The 20,100-nt window shown below is 38.5% G+C and overlaps 3 protein-coding genes across 4 annotated transcripts in view; 2 read left to right on the plus strand and 1 right to left on the minus strand.

Moving 5' to 3' along the window:
* The window catches only part of LOC130560051 (connector enhancer of kinase suppressor of ras 3-like), a 38,383-nt gene extending 30,322 nt beyond the window's left edge, over positions 1-8,061 (minus strand). For both annotated transcript variants that reach the window (XM_057343516.1, XM_057343515.1), the window contains exon 1: positions 7,813-8,061. In XM_057343516.1, the coding sequence (XP_057199499.1) occupies positions 7,813-7,864 (52 nt within the window). In that variant the 5' untranslated portion in view covers positions 7,865-8,061. The remainder of the gene's footprint in view (positions 1-7,812) is intronic.
* Positions 8,062-12,831: 4,770 nt separating this feature from the next.
* Positions 12,832-16,265, plus strand: LOC130560296 (serine/threonine-protein kinase pim-2-like). Its single transcript, XM_057344000.1, has 9 exons — positions 12,832-13,285; positions 13,721-13,783; positions 14,124-14,218; positions 14,395-14,442; positions 14,538-14,916; positions 15,025-15,201; positions 15,318-15,455; positions 15,793-16,044; positions 16,240-16,265. Exons 1-9 carry the CDS (start codon positions 12,865-12,867, stop codon positions 16,263-16,265), a joined length of 1,599 nt encoding a protein of 532 aa, XP_057199983.1. The 5' UTR covers positions 12,832-12,864.
* LOC130560543 (serine/threonine-protein kinase pim-2-like) lies at positions 15,938-17,951 on the plus strand. Its single transcript, XM_057344393.1, has 7 exons — positions 15,938-16,044; positions 16,320-16,414; positions 16,581-16,631; positions 16,740-17,118; positions 17,224-17,400; positions 17,488-17,583; positions 17,677-17,951. The coding sequence occupies exons 2-7, from the start codon at positions 16,343-16,345 to the stop codon at positions 17,682-17,684; spliced, it is 783 nt and encodes a 260-aa protein (XP_057200376.1). The 5' UTR covers positions 15,938-16,044; positions 16,320-16,342; the 3' UTR covers positions 17,685-17,951.
* The last annotated feature ends 2,149 nt before the right edge of the window (positions 17,952-20,100 follow it).

The raw sequence follows: 20,100 nt of genomic DNA on the forward strand, positions 1-20,100 counted from the left end.
AGGACTGTGTATGTTAACACACGAGGCAATGTACCTGACACTGACGCTGAGAATTACACAACAGTGCCTGCATGTTTCTTTCTCTACAAACACTACTAACAAAATGACATCACCGTTCATGAATTCATGAACTTTAGCTGCTTTGAAAATGTATAGGCTTAAGGTGACTTGAAACGGAGGTCTGAAGCACGACTTGTTGAAGTATCGCATTTCCAAAAAACGGGTACATTAGATCAGCTGATGTTCTTTGCTCTTCCGGCTCTCTCAAACAGACTTTGATGTGATCACTGATAAGTCCAACACCTGGCTGCAATGGCCTGAAACTAAAACCTGCACATCTGCTCCAACAGGATGTGTCCTCGGCCCCCTCTCAAAGTCTCTCAGAGACACTGGCACCAGGTCCCACGTCAAAAGAAATGCAGGCTGTGGTTCTCAGGGGTTTGATTACATGAGAACAGAATGAAGGGTCTCCCGGTGGGAGTCTGACCTCCCGCTTCACACATACACTGTGCCCTCGTGAGCAAAAAGCATGTACAATAGCCACTGGTACCCTCTCTTCTTCTGTCGAGATTTCCAGTAAACCTGTGGGGATTGAAGGAATGCCCATTGTTTTTGGGTGGCGACCCTTTGTGGGAATTCCAGAACGGTCAATAGACGTTTGTTATTGTGAATGCATAATAAAAAAAACCCTTTGTGTGCAAAATTAGTTGCACACAAAATTGGGAAAGTAAACAAACGCTGTAAAGCAGAAACATGCTTTGGACTTTACACCCCCCCCCTTCCTTCTGGTTTAAGGCCAGCAGGTTATAGAGGTCAATACGGAGCAAGTCTCAAACACCTGTCAGTGGAAAAGAGGCTACGGCGTCTGGGTCAATCAAACTTCAGATGTTTAGCCCTTCTGTAAGCCAATACATCACATTATCAAGTCCCTTTTACCTCATTATTCTTTAAACACAAACGTTTCTAAAACGGTGGAGCTGCCTTTTTATAACCAAAATAAAATCTCATCGAAATCAAGTCAAGGATTCTGGCATCAGCCATCTTGAAACAGTCCCCTGCGAGCTTGAGCCATCATGTGTTTATTGGTTTTTGGTTAATCTTCTCAGTTTACGCCTTTTATTTTGTATTCCGCAATTGTCACATGATCTTGTCAGATGTGTGACGTATGATTGGTTTATTGTTGTGTTTGGTCATTAGTCTTTATATATTTGTCCTCTTTTATTGTTGCTAGCATCTCAGCTAGCAACAATATGTTTTACAAATGTTTTGCTAACATTTCCATTACGTTATGTAAACGTCATTTCATAATGTTTTGAAGGTTCCACTACTGATGTAAGAATAACATTTTTATACCAATTTTTAGCTGTGTTAGCAATGCAAATGTTTATCAATGTTGCTGAAATGCTCTTTTAACGTTACTACAACTACTACTACACTAGTTCTATGTTAGACTTTGTCTAGCTTTGATGTGTCAACCTGCTGTCAGCGAGTCTTAAGCTTTACTTGGGTTCACTCATTCTTAATGGACTTAAAAGTACAAAAAAACTCAAATTTTCTGTGACTAATGTGAGTGCATGTTGTAAAGAAAAGTCTTTTATCAACAAGGTAATCGGCTGTATGAACACAAAGCCACATTGAGTGTTGTGATCTGCTATTAATTTCTCGACGGATGATCTTTACAGTCTTTACAGTCTTTAGAAATGACTATGTGAACTTGCACAATAGCACAATGCTGGCGAGTTTCACACGTTTCAGAGGTCTGAACACAGAAACGGTTTCTGCCCTGCAGCCATTCATAAACAAACCTGTAGAAGCGGCTCAGATCTCACTTCACAAAATCTCCTCATTAACTCTATATACAGTCATGAAACGGTACAGACACCCGCGGGTGAAAGGCAGACTGAAAGCGCTTTGAAAACACAAGCCAAACCACAATTACACTGACACACCTCCCATGTTGCCCCCAGATCGCAACAAAGCAACTTATTTTAGTCTAAAACATACACACAACCAATGGAAAAGATCTTGTTATGGGATTTTGTGTCATTCTGCAACTTTCTGATTGCATTCACTGCATATGACGTACCGCACATGTGCTGTCGATTACCACGAAAATCGCTTGTGAATAAAGTAAAAAATTAACATATATTATAAACTTTTTATTATATATTTTGACTTCACTGGTCTGGTTAAGACACAGTGTTATTCTAAGCTTCCACACGTTTTTTACGTATGCAAGCCCTTAAAATTAAAATAACATTTGATTGTCAGCCAATTAGTGTTATGCTGTGATATTGACTCCACTATTCTCTTAAATTCAGAACGATTTTTAAAACGTTATCTTTATAGTTATCGTATCCTCCTTGGTGTAACGCAAATAATAAAACACAAAGGCAAGTTGATTTGAATATATATTAATCTCATCATGACAATCGACAGTTATCTTTCTCTACAGTCTCGCCAGCAGCGTTTTCATACTGAACCTAAACACGCATATCAGACAAAACTAACATTTGTTTAACAAACTTTACAAGCAACCGAAATAGGTTTTGGCAAGTTCACTATTATATAGAATAATATGAATGTATTAAAGGGATACTTCACCCAAAAATGAAAATTCTGTCATCATTTACTCACCTTCCAGTTGTTCCAAATGGGTATAAATGTCTTTGTTCTGATGAACACAGAGAAAGATATTTGGAAGAATGCTAAAAACAATGGTAGTCAAAAGTGCCCCAAAATGTCTTCTTTTGTGTTCGACAGAACAAAAAAAAAGATAAAGTAATTTTTCCTACTATGGGAGTCGATGGGGGTCGAGATCTGTTTGGTTATAATCATTCTTCCAAATATCTTTCTCTGTGTTCATCAGAACATAGACATTCATACACATTTGGAACAAATGGAAGATGATGACAGAATTTTCATTTTTGGGTGAACTATCACTTTAACCCAAATCACAAAGACAGTGATAAGATCTGTTCTAAGCTCTCCCCTACAAAAACCGACATTTTAGACACAAAAATCCACAGTGTCATTACATTATGTTCTGTTGAAGGGAATGAAAGCAGGAAAGCTCCAGAGTCGTGTTAACTTTTACTTCAATTACAGTAAGTTAACTCCATACACTTAATGCGATTATTTACACGTATTTGTTTGATGTCATTCAAAACCAGCCAATGAAATGATCTCGAGTGAATGCTAAGAGAATGAATGAAGGATATTAGAGCTTGAAAGCAGATGAGTCACATCCACACAAGCTGTTCTGAGAGAATGACAGTCACAACCGGCTGCTTCAACACAGCTGACTCAACTCATGATGCCGTTACAAACATGCACACGCCCATCCAACTGAAGTCAAGTATGCACATGCATTTATGAATATGACACGCTGGACTGGAATTTATCACACTTATCTACTTGGATTTTTCCAGCCCCAAACTAAATTAAGTTGGTTTTAAGCGTGTGAAGAAACAGGTGTCGCTGACTTTAATGTATGAGAATGAATTATGACCTTTAAAATGAAGCTCTGTTTTTGGCTATAGCGCAGGATTTCCCACAATTCCCTGATGTGGTTGAAGTTCTTTGCCTGTGCTTGTACAGTAACACCTCTCTCTGTTTGTCTGAATACAGGTGCTGTAGGAGGGCTTGTGACCTTTACAGCGTGAAACGGGAGACCCGAGTCTTTTGTCTCCCTGAGAAATGTATAAAACGCACCAGAAACACATTATTGGAGCGCTCCTGTAAATCTCCAGAGAGTCAAGTGAAGGTCAAGTTTGTTTTTGTTAGTTATAAAATTAGAACACACAATCGTATGTATTGGTACAAACTTTTACAGGGTTTAAACCAGAAAGCAATTTCAACTTGTTCCATGCATGCATCTTTTCCACTTATAATATAAGAGGTTGGCAAACCAAGAGCTCTTATTTTTCTGTCATTTTCTCCTTTGCTTTTAGAAACAGAAATGAGAAAATCGAAATGGAAACTTTCCAAACGGCGTTAAGTTTGAATAAAACTCCATAGAAATCCAGGTTTGGCCCGCTTTTGTGTTTAACAGGCATTTCATGTGTTGGTGAGGATTATCAGCGAGCCGAAAGCGAGAACGGCGCGTCCCGTCTATCTTTCTGCCCGGCTGGACATTCATACAGGACCAGTGACCCGTGTGCTCTGTGGTACCTGAGGTTGCACTTCTCTCGCTGTGTGTTTATAGAGATCACGACTCTTATGATGAGAAGAGACTGGACTGCTAAGCTCTCACATTTGATGGGGGGCGACTCAGCTTTGAATGCAAAGCCACCTTGTTACCTCAATGTTGTTAGAAACGGAGCGTAGCTTTATGCAAATACCAACGGACTGTCACGCTGAGAACAAGCGCCTTTTGTAGAAAGGTTGATTCTGATGAGAAATGTTTCTGTAATGCTCCTCACCCTCCTATAAAATGAAAGAGTAGTACAGAATGCCGCTTGAATCCTGCCATTAACGTTTCGGGTGAAAAGACTCCATTAAATATTTACGAGAATCTCAATAAGACACCATATGGCAAAGTCGAGGATCTAAGGGCTTACATATGGTGTTGTGATTGTGTGAATGGAAACTAGCATTCGATTACAGCTTTAATATAATTAACAGAACCTATGGAAAAGGTAAAGGCAGCTCAGGAGCAATGGAAAGGTTTTGGTTCGCGTACAGACATACAACGTTGTCATTTCCCGTTCACACAGATCTGCAAACACAACTAAAAGAGCTGTATTATGTATGCCAGGTCACTTTTCGGCAATGTCAGTTTGTAAAGAAACAACACATGTCCATGATGTCACCGTTTTTTACAAATTCACGTTTTTCATGTTTAAATGCAGACAATAATGATTTAAACTCACTTTTAAGACCAAAACGCAGTTTAAATAACAGGTGTAAAGGCCTAAACAGACTCCACAAATATATGACAATTAAAGCAAAAAAGCAATTGCTGTCGTACAGTTCCAAAAAAATCATCTGGAATTCCAACCGTGTACCAAATAGGGATGTAACGATTCACCGTGAGCCGGTTGAAAATCGATTACAATGTGTGACGATTCAAATCGGTTGAAGTGTGAACTGAATCGCAATACATTTTTTTGAACAGCAGGGGCCGCTATTTTCACTGCAAACATGCATTGCTGATATTTCTTAAATGCAAAAAATTCAAGAAAAGCACAGACAGTATTAGTTTGTTTATATTAAAGAGACCTTTTCTATTATTAATTTGTTTTAAAATTGCAGTTTAGTTTTTGTTATTTGAAATAAAACATAATTTTACTATACAAAGAAAAGTGAAGAATTTAAGAAATAATGCAAGGGAAGTTGTTCATTTCTAATTTGTTTCAACTCATTTTGTAAAAATAAATCGTGAATAAATCGCATCATGAGATCAGAATCGCATCGCATCGTGAGCTGAGTGAATCGTTACATCCCTAGTACCAAATGAACCTTGGTTTATAATAACAAAAGACTGGCACATGAGACATGAAATCCACTTACATCTATTATTGTTAGAATTCCCAAGAATTATTGGACGAATGAACACAGATTATGATTTAAAATCTAGAGAATAAGTGTTTGATATGAACCACTGATTGGAAATCCTCAATATCTTTACCTGCTGCTACAAAACACATCCAACAACATCTCCCACCGGCCCATTCACCAGCTCATATGACGGCCAACATCTGAACACGGACAACCATTCCTGACAAAACTAGATTGATGGCAGATTTACAGAAGGTTCCAGTGGTCAGATGGCAATCTAACAAACAATGTACAACACTTTACAATAGTGGCGGAAGTGTAAAGTTAGTTGTGATAACACCTAACAAAACTTGAAATGTATGTTTTTTTGAATGATTTGACTGTAAAATGAAGAGCCGTGTAATCATGAATACAGCTACAATAAAAGACTACAATTGGTCTTACGAAACGTTTGGTCACGTTTGATGGATGCACAACAGAATCCACACAATCGAACACAGATTACGAGCAGAAATCCATGTAAAGCCTTCTTGATGTCTTTAATATCACAATTATTTCTCCTAGATTTTAATGGGATTAAATGGAGAGCAAATAGAAACTTTTCCTTAAATCTCATCTGCACCTTAGATATTTCTCCTAGTCTTCAATCAAAAGTTAATATTATTGAAGATCTCAACATTTCTCGTCAAATTTACCCAAATCCAGATAAAAGCCTACTACTTCTACATTCATTTTACAAAATTAGAGTCTCCTAAGCAATTTTCGGAGAAACATCTGAGACTAAGCGGATACTTAATGAAACTCCATTAAATCTCCTGAGCAATGAAGGAGCAACATCTGAGCAATAAAACATTTTCTTTAGGGCTGTTGTGTATATAAACACAGTAAAGTATGAATATTGACTTCTGAAGACATTAGACGGCAGCAGTGGGAGTGTGGGAGCATGAGGGGTGGGCTGCACGATCATTTATCACGATACCACTAAATCCTATTGTAATCGAGCTGGCTGCGATATGTCGATATTTTTTTAATGCGTAGCTTGTCCGTGAAGCACGGCTCTGGGATCAGTAGGAAAAGCAGTGCGAGTTTGAGTCGCTTATAATGTGCATTTGAAAAAGCAACACCCGTCAAACACGATCATTATAAATATACTTTATTATCATAAAAATACCTGATGAGGCTTGAGTAACAGTGATAAAAAGATGTCCATAGGCATTTCCTAGATTCTAGAAGGTGTTATGGTCTTCTTCTGCAGTGTGTATGTGGAGTTTCTGCACGAGAGCGCCCTCTGGCTCTCGGATGCAGCAGCATTTTCCCGTACTTCACTCAAAAGCTGTGAATAAATCACGTGATATTCATCGTCGGTTTATCGCGACAGCCCTACTGTTAATGCTCAAAAACTTGACCCTGTTCAGTTCAGTGTGGTGTAGTAATAGTGGTTAAAGATCAAAGGCGGTATCTAAATGCTTGTTGGTTTAACCCTCAGGTTTTATCCATTAAATAACACCACATGTCTCCGAGCGAAGTCGTTTAAACCAGACTATTCCACGAGAAGTGAAGCCACAAAACATTTACAGCCAGCTAAATAAAAACATGTATTGAAACAGTGCCAAATGAAAAACACATCTGATAAACTATAAGAGAACAGATGAACAAATGTTAAACTGAAAAATCAAGAAAATCACTGCTCAGTGCAGTAACCATGGTTTTGTCAGATTTATCATCCTCTGGAATAGGCTAGTTTACAACAAATACAACAGTTATTAATTTAGTTAATATAGAAAAACCAGGGTTAATTTTCTTAAGGGCATTAATGTAGTCTACTTTCACAGTTTTTGGAGATTCAAAACGTTTTAATGTTGCAGATGATTTTACTCTGTCATCTACGCAAACGATGGACACAAAAGTTAAGGAGCAAATTCTAATCTGATAATGAGTTTGATTCCAATGACAATTTACAACTTTGTCTTTGTATGTCCATCGTGCGCAAGTGTTGATGAATCAAACTGTGAGTAAACTAAAGTTACATGCAAATACTGGTTTTACTACAGTAACCATACCGGGGTTTTACGCTGAGGCACAGTATATGCACAACTGTGGTCTCGCGACCATAACTATAGTGCAACCATATTAGCAAAACTACGGTTGCACAAATGGTAAACAAACAATGTTATACGTCTTTAGTACAACAAAATCATGCTTGCAAAAGGTTTATTCTTTATCCGTTTCCGCGAAAGCACACATCGCGTATTTGACGCTGTTTTTAAACGATTTTAATCTTACAACATCAAAAGCTGAATAAAATCTCACCTCCCATCCAGTCAACAACCTGCTGTGGTGTCCACCTCGTGACCGGTTCCATTACTTTAATACTGTAAAGTCCAGCCGGTGGAGTTCGTTCAGCGCTCGAGGTTAAAGTATATCAATCATCAGTCTGTGAAGTGAGAGCATTCTTTCATCCAGAAGTATGCATGCTAGAGTACCGTATCTCTGTTAGATCCTAACACACGCTCTCGCATGTACTGCACTAAACTGAATGTGTCCGACAACAAGAGAGTTAAGCGTCTCGTGTTGCAGCTCGCGCTCCTCCCTCTGACGCATCGGAGGAGGAGGAGGAGGAGGAGCAGCAGCATCTACAAACAAAACCTCCTTCACAAAGATTAGTCTCGCTACGATATTTGTGGTAAAACTTTGGTAATATATATTGCAATTCATTTAATAAAAATAGTTTTTATTTAAAAAAATAGGCCTATACAGTAGCTAAATAGTTAGGCCTATAACATATAAAAAGTAGCCTATGTTACAAGTTCATCCATTAGCAATAACTGGTAAATATACTCAGAGAAAAAAATGTTACTCAAATGTTAAGACTGGTGTATCCATGACAATAACATCTTTTTATTGAATAATTCATATCATACAACTGGTAATAAATGTCCACTTAATAGAAATAAAAATGAGGGTGGTAAACACAACCCATGCAATAATAATGGCAATATTAAAAAGGCAAAAAAGCAAGCCCTGAATTTAAATAAGGAAAACATAACCAAAAATATCATGTCTGGTTCAGCAAAAACTATTCCGGAGAGTGGTAAAAACAACCCATTAAAGTGTGTGAAATATCATTTAAGCAGGAAAAACATCTAATAATGGGCACATTCTACATACACTACCTATTTATTAAGAGTAATTTTTTAAAAATACCCCTAAATTTTGTAGCCCTGGAATCGCAAGATGTCCAGGCAGGAATCTCTGGACTCAACGTTTTCATTTCATTGACAGGACGCAAAGTGTCAAGCTGCAGGTAAGTTTTTGTTTAACATGATGATATCATTAGGAATGCAAATATCAACTCATGTAAGGGTAAGATCTGTAATGGTAGGTTTCGTAATTTCTCGCGTTTCTGTGCTGCTAGACAGGTTGACAGAATTAATGTGTACACTTCTATACACTTCTGCCATTGATTTTCAATGTTTCTGACTTTCTTTTTCACAAGAAAGAAGTGTCCATGACTGATATTCTCATCTGCCACAACATTTTTAAAAGACACACAAATATATTAACATTACGTTTGATTACACGTGAAGATACCTGTATGAGCCATTTAGTTTATTGTTAATGTCTGAACAGCGACACCTGCTGGCTAGAGAACGTCAATGCTACAGATTGTTTAAAGCAGGGGTCCCCAGGTTCGGTTCTGGAGGGCCGGTGTCCTGCAGAGTTTAGCTTCAACCCTAATCAAACACACCTGAACCAGCTAATCAAGGTCTCACTAGGCCCAGCAGAAACTTACAGGCAGGTGTGTTGAGGCAAGTAGGAGCTAAACTCTGCAGGACACTGGCCCTCCAGGAAAAAGTTTGGTTTAAAGGAGTAGCTCACCTTCAAAATGAAAATTGTCATCATTTACACCCCCTCTTGTCATTTCAAATCTGTATGACTTTCTTCCTTCCGCAGAACACAAAAGAAGATATTTTTGAAAAATGTTGGTAACAGAACAGCACAGCCCCCCCATTCACTTCTATTGTAACCAATGCAAGTGAATGGGGGCTGTTAACAACATTCTTCAAACTATCTTCTTTTGTGTTCTGAGAAGGAAAGAATGTTAGGCCTTGGTTAGGCCTTCACCTAAACAAGGCGGGGCTTTATTTTGCCTTTCCCTTTCTGATTGGTTTGTTGTAAGTTGGGCCCGGAGGGGAGGGCTAAAAATGCCTGGTGTGTTAAGGCTGTTAACTTTTGACACGTTAGTGAATGTACACCGGTTTGTAAACGCCTCTAAATATGACGCTCACACAAAACGAAACGTGATTGGTTGCTTAACCTGTCCGTCATAGCCTCTTGGGCGGGCCTTGGCCAATGAAAGCTGCCAAAGTTCTCAAACCTTCAGATAGGGCTGTTCGATTCTGAATTTTTTGGAGTCGATTCCGATTCCAATTCCTGGTTTGGAAATCGAAAAAATTGATTCCTAGCTGCTGTTTTCGATTCCTGTTCAATTCCCTGTTTTACTACAGATTTCTATTTGTTATTAAGAATGTACATATTTGTAATGCAATACAATTTTATAAGCTGTCACTTTTATATGTATTAATTGTTTATTGTTTCTATAACAAAAACCTTAATGTCGAGCTGGTCCTGCAATTCTAATGTATCATTTATAATATCATTAATAATCTAATTTACTAGCTATTTTCAAAATAAAGCACAGGTCAAAATACTATGAACTATTTTTAAAGTTATTCAGCAGTACACAAAAATACTTGAGGAATATAGATATAGACAAATCGATAGTCAGTAAATTGTTTCAAAAATATGTTTGTATTTTTGAAAATATAGCAGTGGTATTAGACAATGCATCCGAATTATGTTTTTACCAATGTTTCGTATGGTGCATGTCACGTTGCACAATGAAAGAAATCACGCAGTTGATTCTTCCGGCTGCCAAATATCACCTTTGAGCAGTTATACGCAGTCTAGAACAACAAAACATTGAGGTGCTTGTACACATTATACATATGCAATAAATTTAACCAAGCTTATTTCTTAAGCAAGTTTTTGCATGTCTTACGAAGAGAAAACACGTTTCTCGTCCATTTCCGTGCGTGGCCTCGAGCACACATGGGATCTTTTTTAAAGTGACACTCCACCCAAAAATGAAAATTCTGTTATGGATTACTCACCCTCTAGTTGTTCCAAACCTGTATACATTTCTTTGTTCGGTTGAACACAAAGATATTTGGTAGAATGTTAGCAACTGAAAATTCTTTGGCATCATTGACTACCATAGCAGAAAAAATCTAATGGTAGTCAAAGGTGACCCAGAATTGTTTGCTCTCCTAAATCCTCCAAAACATATTTTGAGTTCATCAGAACAAAAAATATACAATACCTAGGAAACCATTCAGATAAGTAAATATAGCAATAGAAACTAGCAATAGTCTTTTGGCAGTTGTTGAGTTTGATTTGACACCGGAAAATAATTGGGCTAGTTTTCATTCCTTTTGGGCGGGTTTTGAGGGGTCATTGGGCTGCTTTCAGGAAGCTAGTTAGCAAGATCCCTGTGACACCAATGACAAGGTAAGCTAATGTTTACATGATGACTAGCTAGAATTCTATATAATCTAGTTCAGTGATGGGACTATTTTGTATTTAAATACCTTTGAATTTTTTAAAATGTATTTTGTATTTAAATGTGTTTAATCTTAGTATTTTTGTATTTTCAAACTAAAATACTTTTTGCCAATCAACCTCCTTATAAGACTGCATGGATGGGCAGTGTTTCAAATACATCCATTTGAAATACAAAATACTATTATTTTGTAATAGTATTTCGTATTTAAACGTATTTAATCTTAGCATTTTTTGTATTTATTTTTGTATAGCCTAGTTAATTCAAGAAATCAGCAGTCTAATAAAGAGGTTGATTGGCAAAAAATATTTTGTATTTTGAAAATACAAAAATACAAAGACATTTTGTCATTTTAGAATGTTAAGTTCTACTTCTGTAGTTATTTTGGTGAACGTAAATCAAAAGTAATACCGGAGTCATGTAACGTATTACAATTCTGAGACAGTAATATTGCAAGGTAAGGGATTACTTTTAAATAACAGTAACAAGTCATCTGTAATGTATTACAGTTTGGAAGCAACTTGCACAACACTGATTATTTTTTACCATGTAGGTAGCAGTTGTGTGTGCATGTACAGTTCTACTTTCTGTGTCTGTTCATTTAGGTCTCTCTGTAAACTTACATTTGTGCATGTGTGTACCCACCTGGCATTGGCGTGTGTGGTTCTTGATAGTGCTGCCGCTGGACTCCTTTAGCATGTTCTGAAGAACTCTCGAGTCACTTCCCACCTCTCTTCTGTTCACCTCTCTGATGATGTCACACACATGAAGTCCCTGCTGGTCAGTCATGCCCCTGTTAATATTCTGAGCTAACGCCAGCTCTCGTCCTGTGAGATGTGATCAAACACAAGATGGAGCAATGACATAATAAGTGCAGTGTAATGGAATTCTGTTTGATATATACATATGAGATGGACACGCACAGGATTGTGGGACATCAAAGGCAGTGAAGGATACATCTGTGCTGCATTCAGAATTCTATCAGAGGAAAGTGTCTCAGGAAACAGCAAGATAACCTCCTACCTTGGCATTTCAGAGCTTTTGGATGCAGCCCAGGTTATTTGAGTTTTTGTCCACAGCAGCCACAGCAATGATGGTAACTTCACTTTTTTTACATACATTATAATTATAATAATAATAATAATAATAACAGATTAATAAATAAAATAAAGACAATATATGGTATTAAATACACTGCAAGTTTTCTCTATGATGAAACTGAAATAAATGAATTCTCAGAAACGGTCAATTGAAGCATATTTCATTAGAGGCTATTATTTTTATTTTACTTAGTATTATTATTTTCATTATTATTGTCAGTACTGGAAACTTAAAATATCAATACCAAAACACGATAACAGAATGTACTGTATATGTACCCTTGTTCACGACTTGTTGCTCAAGTAATTTTCGAGCTACGTAGCCTACTGACATTTATAGCAAAGCCGCAGCAGTGAGAGACATGACAAAAATATGCACATATCAGCCTTACTTGTAATCAATACAGATAAATGAAAAAAATATTATTAAAAAAAACAATTGAGCGTTTTGTGCCCACTGACGCTGAAACTCAACCGGATTGGACAGGACGTTTTAACCATCAGATAAGCGTAAACATTCAGAGTTCCAAACATGACGTCACAACGATCTGACTCCGTTAAAGCATCAAACTGCGCGTTTCTCCTCATTCTGCTACTCACGCGCTTACGGTTGACTACTGCTGTTATCTGAGAGCGAAAATGGGTCAGAAAGTTTGTAAATGCGTTCAAGCTGAAAGTGCTGATGGCGATCGTAGGGATGTGTACACGCTACCTGAACATCCACCTGTTCAATCGAGCGCTGATTCGAGCGATCATTCACCTCCACCAGCGGGCGCCACTGACGGAGATGTGGGTGACAACAGAGATGCTGGAAGGAGGAAGAGGAGATTTTGGAGAAAGTTTTGGAGGAAAGGTCGCAGATCAGCTCAGGGTGAACGAGAAGAGCACACAACACAGCAAAATACACCTGCGTCATCAACCGCTGATGCACGCGACCGTTCACCTCGACCAGATGAAAACAGAGATGAGGGGAAGAAGAAGAAGAAGAGGAGGTTTTGGAAGAGGTTGTGGAGAAAAATTCGCAGTGAGAGAGAAGAAGAGTCTGACAGAAGTCCTGAAGGTAAAGAATATCAACACGTTGTTATGAGAATATGTTCTCTAGCGGTTAAAAGTTTACGGTCAGTTACTCATTACTTACAGTTTTTACCACATTTGACAAAATAAGTCAACAAATTGTCGATTAGTAAATTCATGTTATTTGTCCAAATGTTTGTTACTGTAGTGTTGACAATAGTCTGGATGTTGTGGTTTTCTGCTGCAGTTAAGCTTCAGTTCTGTAGGATTATTAGTTATGTTACATGATGTCTGTCAGGTTTAACTTCTTAAATGAACGGAAGATGTGTGCTGAGAAATGAAGAAATCCTGATTTGTCACTTTCTAAAATTCTGCAAGCTAAGTTTAGTGCACAGGATTGATGATTAATGATAATGTTTGGTATATGATCCATATAATTAGCTTTCAACAGTCTTGTATTTAAAATCATATCCCTCTATAGATCAGATTCAGAACAATCTGGAAACTCCTGACCTCCTGAATGAGGACGTGGATGTGATTTATGGTGAGTTTACTTCTAGAATCTCAACACACACAACACACATTTGATACAACATGTGTGCCACTGTTTTATTGTCTTCTTCTGGACATTCTTCTTCCTATTCTGATACAAAATGTGTGCTGAGACTAAATGTGTCCCGGACGGACATGAAGGAGTCTTGAATCAGCACTTTGATGGAATATGACTTATATAAACTTCACTTATTGATCGATAACACAAGAATATTTTACACAACAGTCTTGTGAGACAAATATTGTTCAAATAGTTTTGGATGTGGTTTTGCATGTCAACCAGGACAGATTGTTCTTGTAATTTCATGTCAACTGCATTGATCTTTTGACAGAAATCAACTCCTCTCAGTATGAGATAGGTAAAGAGCTGAATAAAGGAGGAAATATAACCGTGTATGAAGCGACCCGTGTGAGAGACGGCCTTAAGGTTTGATTTTCCTTCACAAGTCTTCTTAATGTATCTTAATGTGTCTTATGTCTGTTATTTAGAGTCCTAACATGCTCTCTGTTGTTTTAAATGTGTTACATGTCTGTTCAGGATCAATGACTTCTGTATGACTCGACTGTAAATCATGTTTTGTTTTGTTTTGTTTTGTTGATCAGGTGGCAGTGAAGTTTGTCCGGAACATGTCTCCTGATTTGATTTCCATTGTAAGTAAACTGTTCATCGTTTTAAATCATCATCATTGTTTTTATAGAGTTTGCGTAAGATCGAGCTAATCCTGATTAACTTGTGTTTCTTTTAGCCCGGTCATCCCTTCGTCCGTCAACGAGAGATCGGTCTCCATACGCTCGCCAATGAAGGAGAACACGTTCCTGAGATCATCCGGCTTTTGGACTGGGAGGAGCGTTATTGCGAATACATCATGGTCCTCGAGCATCCTTCTCCCTGCATGGACTTGTTTAAATTTATTGAAAGCAGACGAGGACAAATCTCTGAGAATTTAGCTCGGATCATCATGCGGCAGGCGGTCAAGGCTGTTACTGAATGTTTGAAACGGGGAGTTTTCCACATGGACTTCATACTGGAAAACTTCCTGATTAACACCGAAACATTGGATGTCAAACTCATTGACTTTGCCAATGGCGACCTGCTCAAAGAAACTTGTTACACCAAGTTTTTGGGTATGTTTTATCTCTTCAGACGAGTGTTTTACATTAACATTGAGATTCACAGAGTCACTTTTAGTGTTGATGCAACCGTACAAATCACATGAAATCTGTTTCCTTCAGGCACACCGAATTACTGGTGTCCGGAGTTGGAGGAGGTGGGCGAGTATCACGCGTTGCCGGCGACAGTCTGGTCACTCGGCCTGATGCTGTATGTAATGATGTTCTGGGCTCTTCCTGGCATAATCACCCGGGAGCAGATCAACAACCAAGAGTGGGAAAAAGACGATTTGAGCACGGGTGAGATCTTCATCAGAACATCTGTAGTTCATAATGACATAAAACCAAACAAAGATAGAAATACATGAGAGTCAAATGAATTGAAGTAATAACGGCTTCTTCCGTCTTCCGCACAGAATTCTGCAGGTTTATTAACGATTGCCTGCAGGACGATCCACATCAACGGATTCAGCTAAAAGACGTCCTGCTTCATGAGTGGTTTCAGGTCAGCGGTGTGGAGATGATTGACAGCCGTTTCGAGGGGGTGTCTGGAGGTTAGTATATATCGGTCCACACACACCGGCGGCGCTTTGCTTCAACTCTGACCTTACAACAATGAACCGTGGTTTTTATGTGCTCAAAGTGTAGAAACCATGTTTTTGTGGTTTTAACTGTAGTAAAAGCATGGTTAATTTTCATAAGGGTGGACCGCTCAAAATCCTGCCATGCCACACACATAGTTTATTATTAAATGTGAAATGTTGCACGCTGTCACTTTTTAATATTCTGCAATCTTAGGTTAATGCACAGGATTGATGATTAATGTGAGTGTTTGATGTGTCACCATTAATATCAATATTATCTTGTGTTTGAATTCATTTCCATCTGTAGATCAGATGCAGGAAACTCCTGAACTCCTGACGGAGGCCGGAGACCTGCTGACTTCACATCACTCCTCTGTGTCTGACTGCAGCGATGAAGAATTCTGCACACCAACTCTTTCTCTGTTTGACTTGTATGTCAACGTCCCCCGGCGTACAGTCTCTTCAGGGTCCAACTCAGAAAGTGTTGACAGCTTTCACACCGCTGTCTGTTCTGTGTCGGACCTGCTGCAGAATAATGAGGACGGGAATGTGATTTATGGTGAGTTTACTTCCATAATCCCAACATACACAACACACAAACTAAAAGAATATATTTTACACTGCGAAAATCATGTTCTTATCCAGCTCTGTGTTTTCATTCGAGGAAAAACATATGAATGATAGTCTTGTTATTTTAACATCATACGAAATCAGAACAAGAACAGATCAACTGAGACAAATCTTGTTCATATAGTTTTGGATGAAGTATTGAACCAGTAGGACAGTACGACCATTTCTGGTCATTTCATGTCAACTACATTTATCTTTTGACAGAAATCAACTCCTGTCAGTATAAGATGGGTAAAAAGCTGGGTGAAGGAGGATTTGGATCCGTGTATGAAGCGACCCGTGTGAGCGACGGCCTTAAGGTTTGATTTTCCTTCACAAGTCTTCTTAATGTATCTTAATGTGTCTTATGTCTGTTATTTAGAGTCCTAACATGCTCTCTGTTGTTTTAAATGTGTTACATGTCTGTTCAGGATCAATGACTTCTGTATGACTCGACTGTAAATCATGTTTTGTTTTGTCGATCAGGTGGCAGTGAAAATTGTCAGGCCCGGCGGGTATTCTGATCGTATTTGCATAGTAAGTAAACTGTTCATCATTTTTAAGCAAATTTAACTCATTTAAATAATAGTTTTATAGAGTTTGTGTAAGATCGAGCTAATCCTGATTAACTTGTGTTCCTTCTAGCCCGGTCATCCTAACCCCCTTCCACGAGAGATCGCTCTTCATGTCCTCGCCAATGAAGGAGCTAAATTGTCTGAGATCATCCGGCTTTTGGACTGGGAGGAGCGTGATGACAAATACATCATGGTCCTCGAGCATCCTTCTCCCTGCATGGACTTAAGTGAATTTATTGAATGCCATGGAGGAGCCATCACAGAGGACTTAGCCAAGAGCATCATGCGGCAGGCGATCCAGGCTGCTATTGAATGTTTCAAACGGGGAGTTTTCCACAGGGACATCAAACTGGAAAACTTCCTGATTAACACCGAAACATTTGAGGTCAAACTCATCGACTTTGGCTGTGGCGATCTCTTAAACAAAACAAGTTACACAACATTGACGGGTATGTTTTATTACTTCAGACGAGCTCTTTACATTAATATTGAGATGTCGACTCACTTTTAGTGTTGCTGCAACTGCAGAAATCACATGAAATCTTTTTCTTCAGGCACATGGGCATACTGCTGCCCTGAGATGCTCAAAACAGACAGGTATCACGCATTGCCGGCGATGGTGTGGTCACTCGGCTTGATGTTGTACAGATTGGTGTGCGGGAAACTTCCAGAAAAATACATCTTGTACTGGATCAACGACAAAAATTGGTACAGAGATGACTTGAGCAAAGGTGAGATAAAACAGAAGAAAGATAGAAATACACGTCAGTGAAATGAATTTCAGTTTGATGTAATAACGGCCTCTTCCATCTGCACAGAATGCTGCAGGTTTATTAACGCTTGCCTGCAGCAAGATCCAGGTCAACGGATTCAGATAAAAGACATCCTTTTTCATGAGTGGTTTCAGGTCAAAGGTCAGACACGATATATGACTGTACATACATATACATATTTACATATATGACTGTTCTCATGTAGGCGATACACAAGAGTTTTGTTTGTTTCAGGTATGTGATGTGGAGACACAGGTAAGGTGAATGACAGCCGTTTGGAGGTTCAGTAAGTATAAACAGTGTTGCGTCATGTCTCTAGAAAGTGTACACACACCGGCGGCACAACTGTGCCCTTACCACAATTAGGGGTGTCACAATAATCCTCTCATCGCCATGGTTTCACAGTTAATCGACATAATCGCAATGATTTATTGGACAACTAATCGTCAGCCAAATGTCATAATCGTGACAGCCCTAATGACAATGTTTTATTTTCTGGTAAAAGTGTAAGCACGGTTGTTGTTATTTTGTGGTAACCATAGTTTTACTACAGTACGCATGGTTTTCTGGTTTTAACTGTAGTAAAACTATGGTTCATTTTTGTAAGGGGGGGACACCGCTCAAAAACTACTTGCGTAAAATCTCACAGCGTTCAAGCAGTATTCATGCTCTCAGTAGTTCAGCAGTGTTATGTTAATGTGCCAGAGGAGAACTGGCCCTCCCGGTTGAGTCTGGTTTCTCCCAAGGTTTTTTCCTCCACATTTAAACATTTATATATCGTCGCTGTCGGGCGGAAACCTCCTATGTCCAAATTTGGTCAATTTCATATTTTTCCACAAATCGATGCTATTGGTCAGTCCCCATGTGGGTCTGTTATTTTTACAAATTATTAACCAATCTAAAGTGTTGAAAATAGCTTGAGAGCAAATCTCTTAACTCCATTGGACACTTCAACTGTCTGAGAAGTCTCGTAACTCCACCTCTTCTTCACTCCGCGGGAGCTTCTCGGCATTACGTCTCCTGATTGAAAGTTTTTTAGACAATAAGGAGTGAAAATAGTTAGGTTAGATACATTTGAGTAGGCCTGTTTTGTTAAAAATCGATAGCTGTAATGCTTCGGTGCAGAAGGAAGCCCGTGAGCCACGAAGGTAAGTTTGCGAGCAGATTCGGCTAATTTCCGCCTATTAGACAGCCTAGTCAGCTCATCCTTTTTTGTATTACATCACTTATAGTTCTTAAACCTTTAAAATAGAGTTTAGGAAGATGTATGTAACCACAGTCGTTAGCTTTGGTTAACGATTGAAGCCTTTTCTCTTGTCAAGAGGCTCAACGCGACCGCCGACTTTATTTGCGTGCAGATTAATTTCCGCCTATATTAGACAGCCTGTTTAACGTTTTATTTTGGTATTGCATCACTCATAGCTCTAACATTTAAAATAGAGTTTAGGAAGATGTATGTAACCACAATCATTAGCTTTCATTAGCTCTTAAAGCCTCGTCTCTTGTCAAAAGGCTCAACGCGACCGCAGACTTTGATGAACACTGCTGGCAGCAGCGACGTCTGTGTCCGTACCATTCTTATCAATGACAGCGTAATCTCGTATCTCCCTGCTCCCAAGTTATAAACCTTGTATCTCCGATTAAACATGGTTTTGGGGAAATGTTGTGTTAATGTTGGTACACAACAGTATATGATAGCAATATAAGGTATAATACCAACTTTAACGATACAATGTTTAATAACTCAAAAAATTTGCAGTTTTTTTAACTTCCTGAAAAATAATGGTTTTGGAGATACGAGGATTCCGCCCGACAGCGACGATATACTTAAACATTTATTATTACACATTTATAGTGGAGTTTTGGTTCCTTGCCACAGTCGCCACTGGCTTGCTCACTGGGAGTCTGCTGACATTGCTTCTTGAGATTTGTAGTCCATAAACATAAACATCTTACATTTGACGTGCGCATTTACAGTTTTTCTCAATCGATTTGACACATTTTTCTCAACTCAGGTTACTGTTCTCCAAACAGATGAGACCCAGTGATCTGAATACTTTATAATTGTCCTAACAGATTGTGTTCATTTCATACAAATTACAAATCATGCAAATACATTTCCAAAAACACTGAACAAAACTCTCAAATGTTTTCATAATAGTTCATTAGAAAAAGCAATTTTAGCTCCTTTTATTGGTTTTACACAAATCACAAACATTTATGTACCATTTGTCCAAACACAGCAAACAAAACTCTGTAATTTGTCATATCATCAAATGCATATGGTATATTTTCAGTTGGCCCCAAACTAATAACCGCTTGCTTAATAACACACACACACACATGTCTGGTTTATTATCTCTGTGGGGACAGTCCATAGGCGTAATGTTTTTCATACTGTACAAACTGTATATTTTATCCCCTAACCCAACCCCTAAACCTAAAGATCATAGAAAACTTTTTGCATTTTTAGATATTTTAAAAATATTGTTCTGTACAATTTATAAGCTTTTTTGCCCATGAGGACCTCAATTTTGGTCCCCACAGTGACACGAGTCCCCATGTGTTGGTGTGCGTTCAGGTTTAGGTCCCCACCGGGATATACAAACATGAACATGCACACACACGTGCACACACCCACGCACACACACAGTTCCC

Source organism: Triplophysa rosa, linkage group LG10 (genome assembly GCF_024868665.1).
Source record: "Triplophysa rosa linkage group LG10, Trosa_1v2, whole genome shotgun sequence".
Lineage (NCBI taxonomy): Eukaryota > Metazoa > Chordata > Actinopteri > Cypriniformes > Nemacheilidae > Triplophysa > Triplophysa rosa.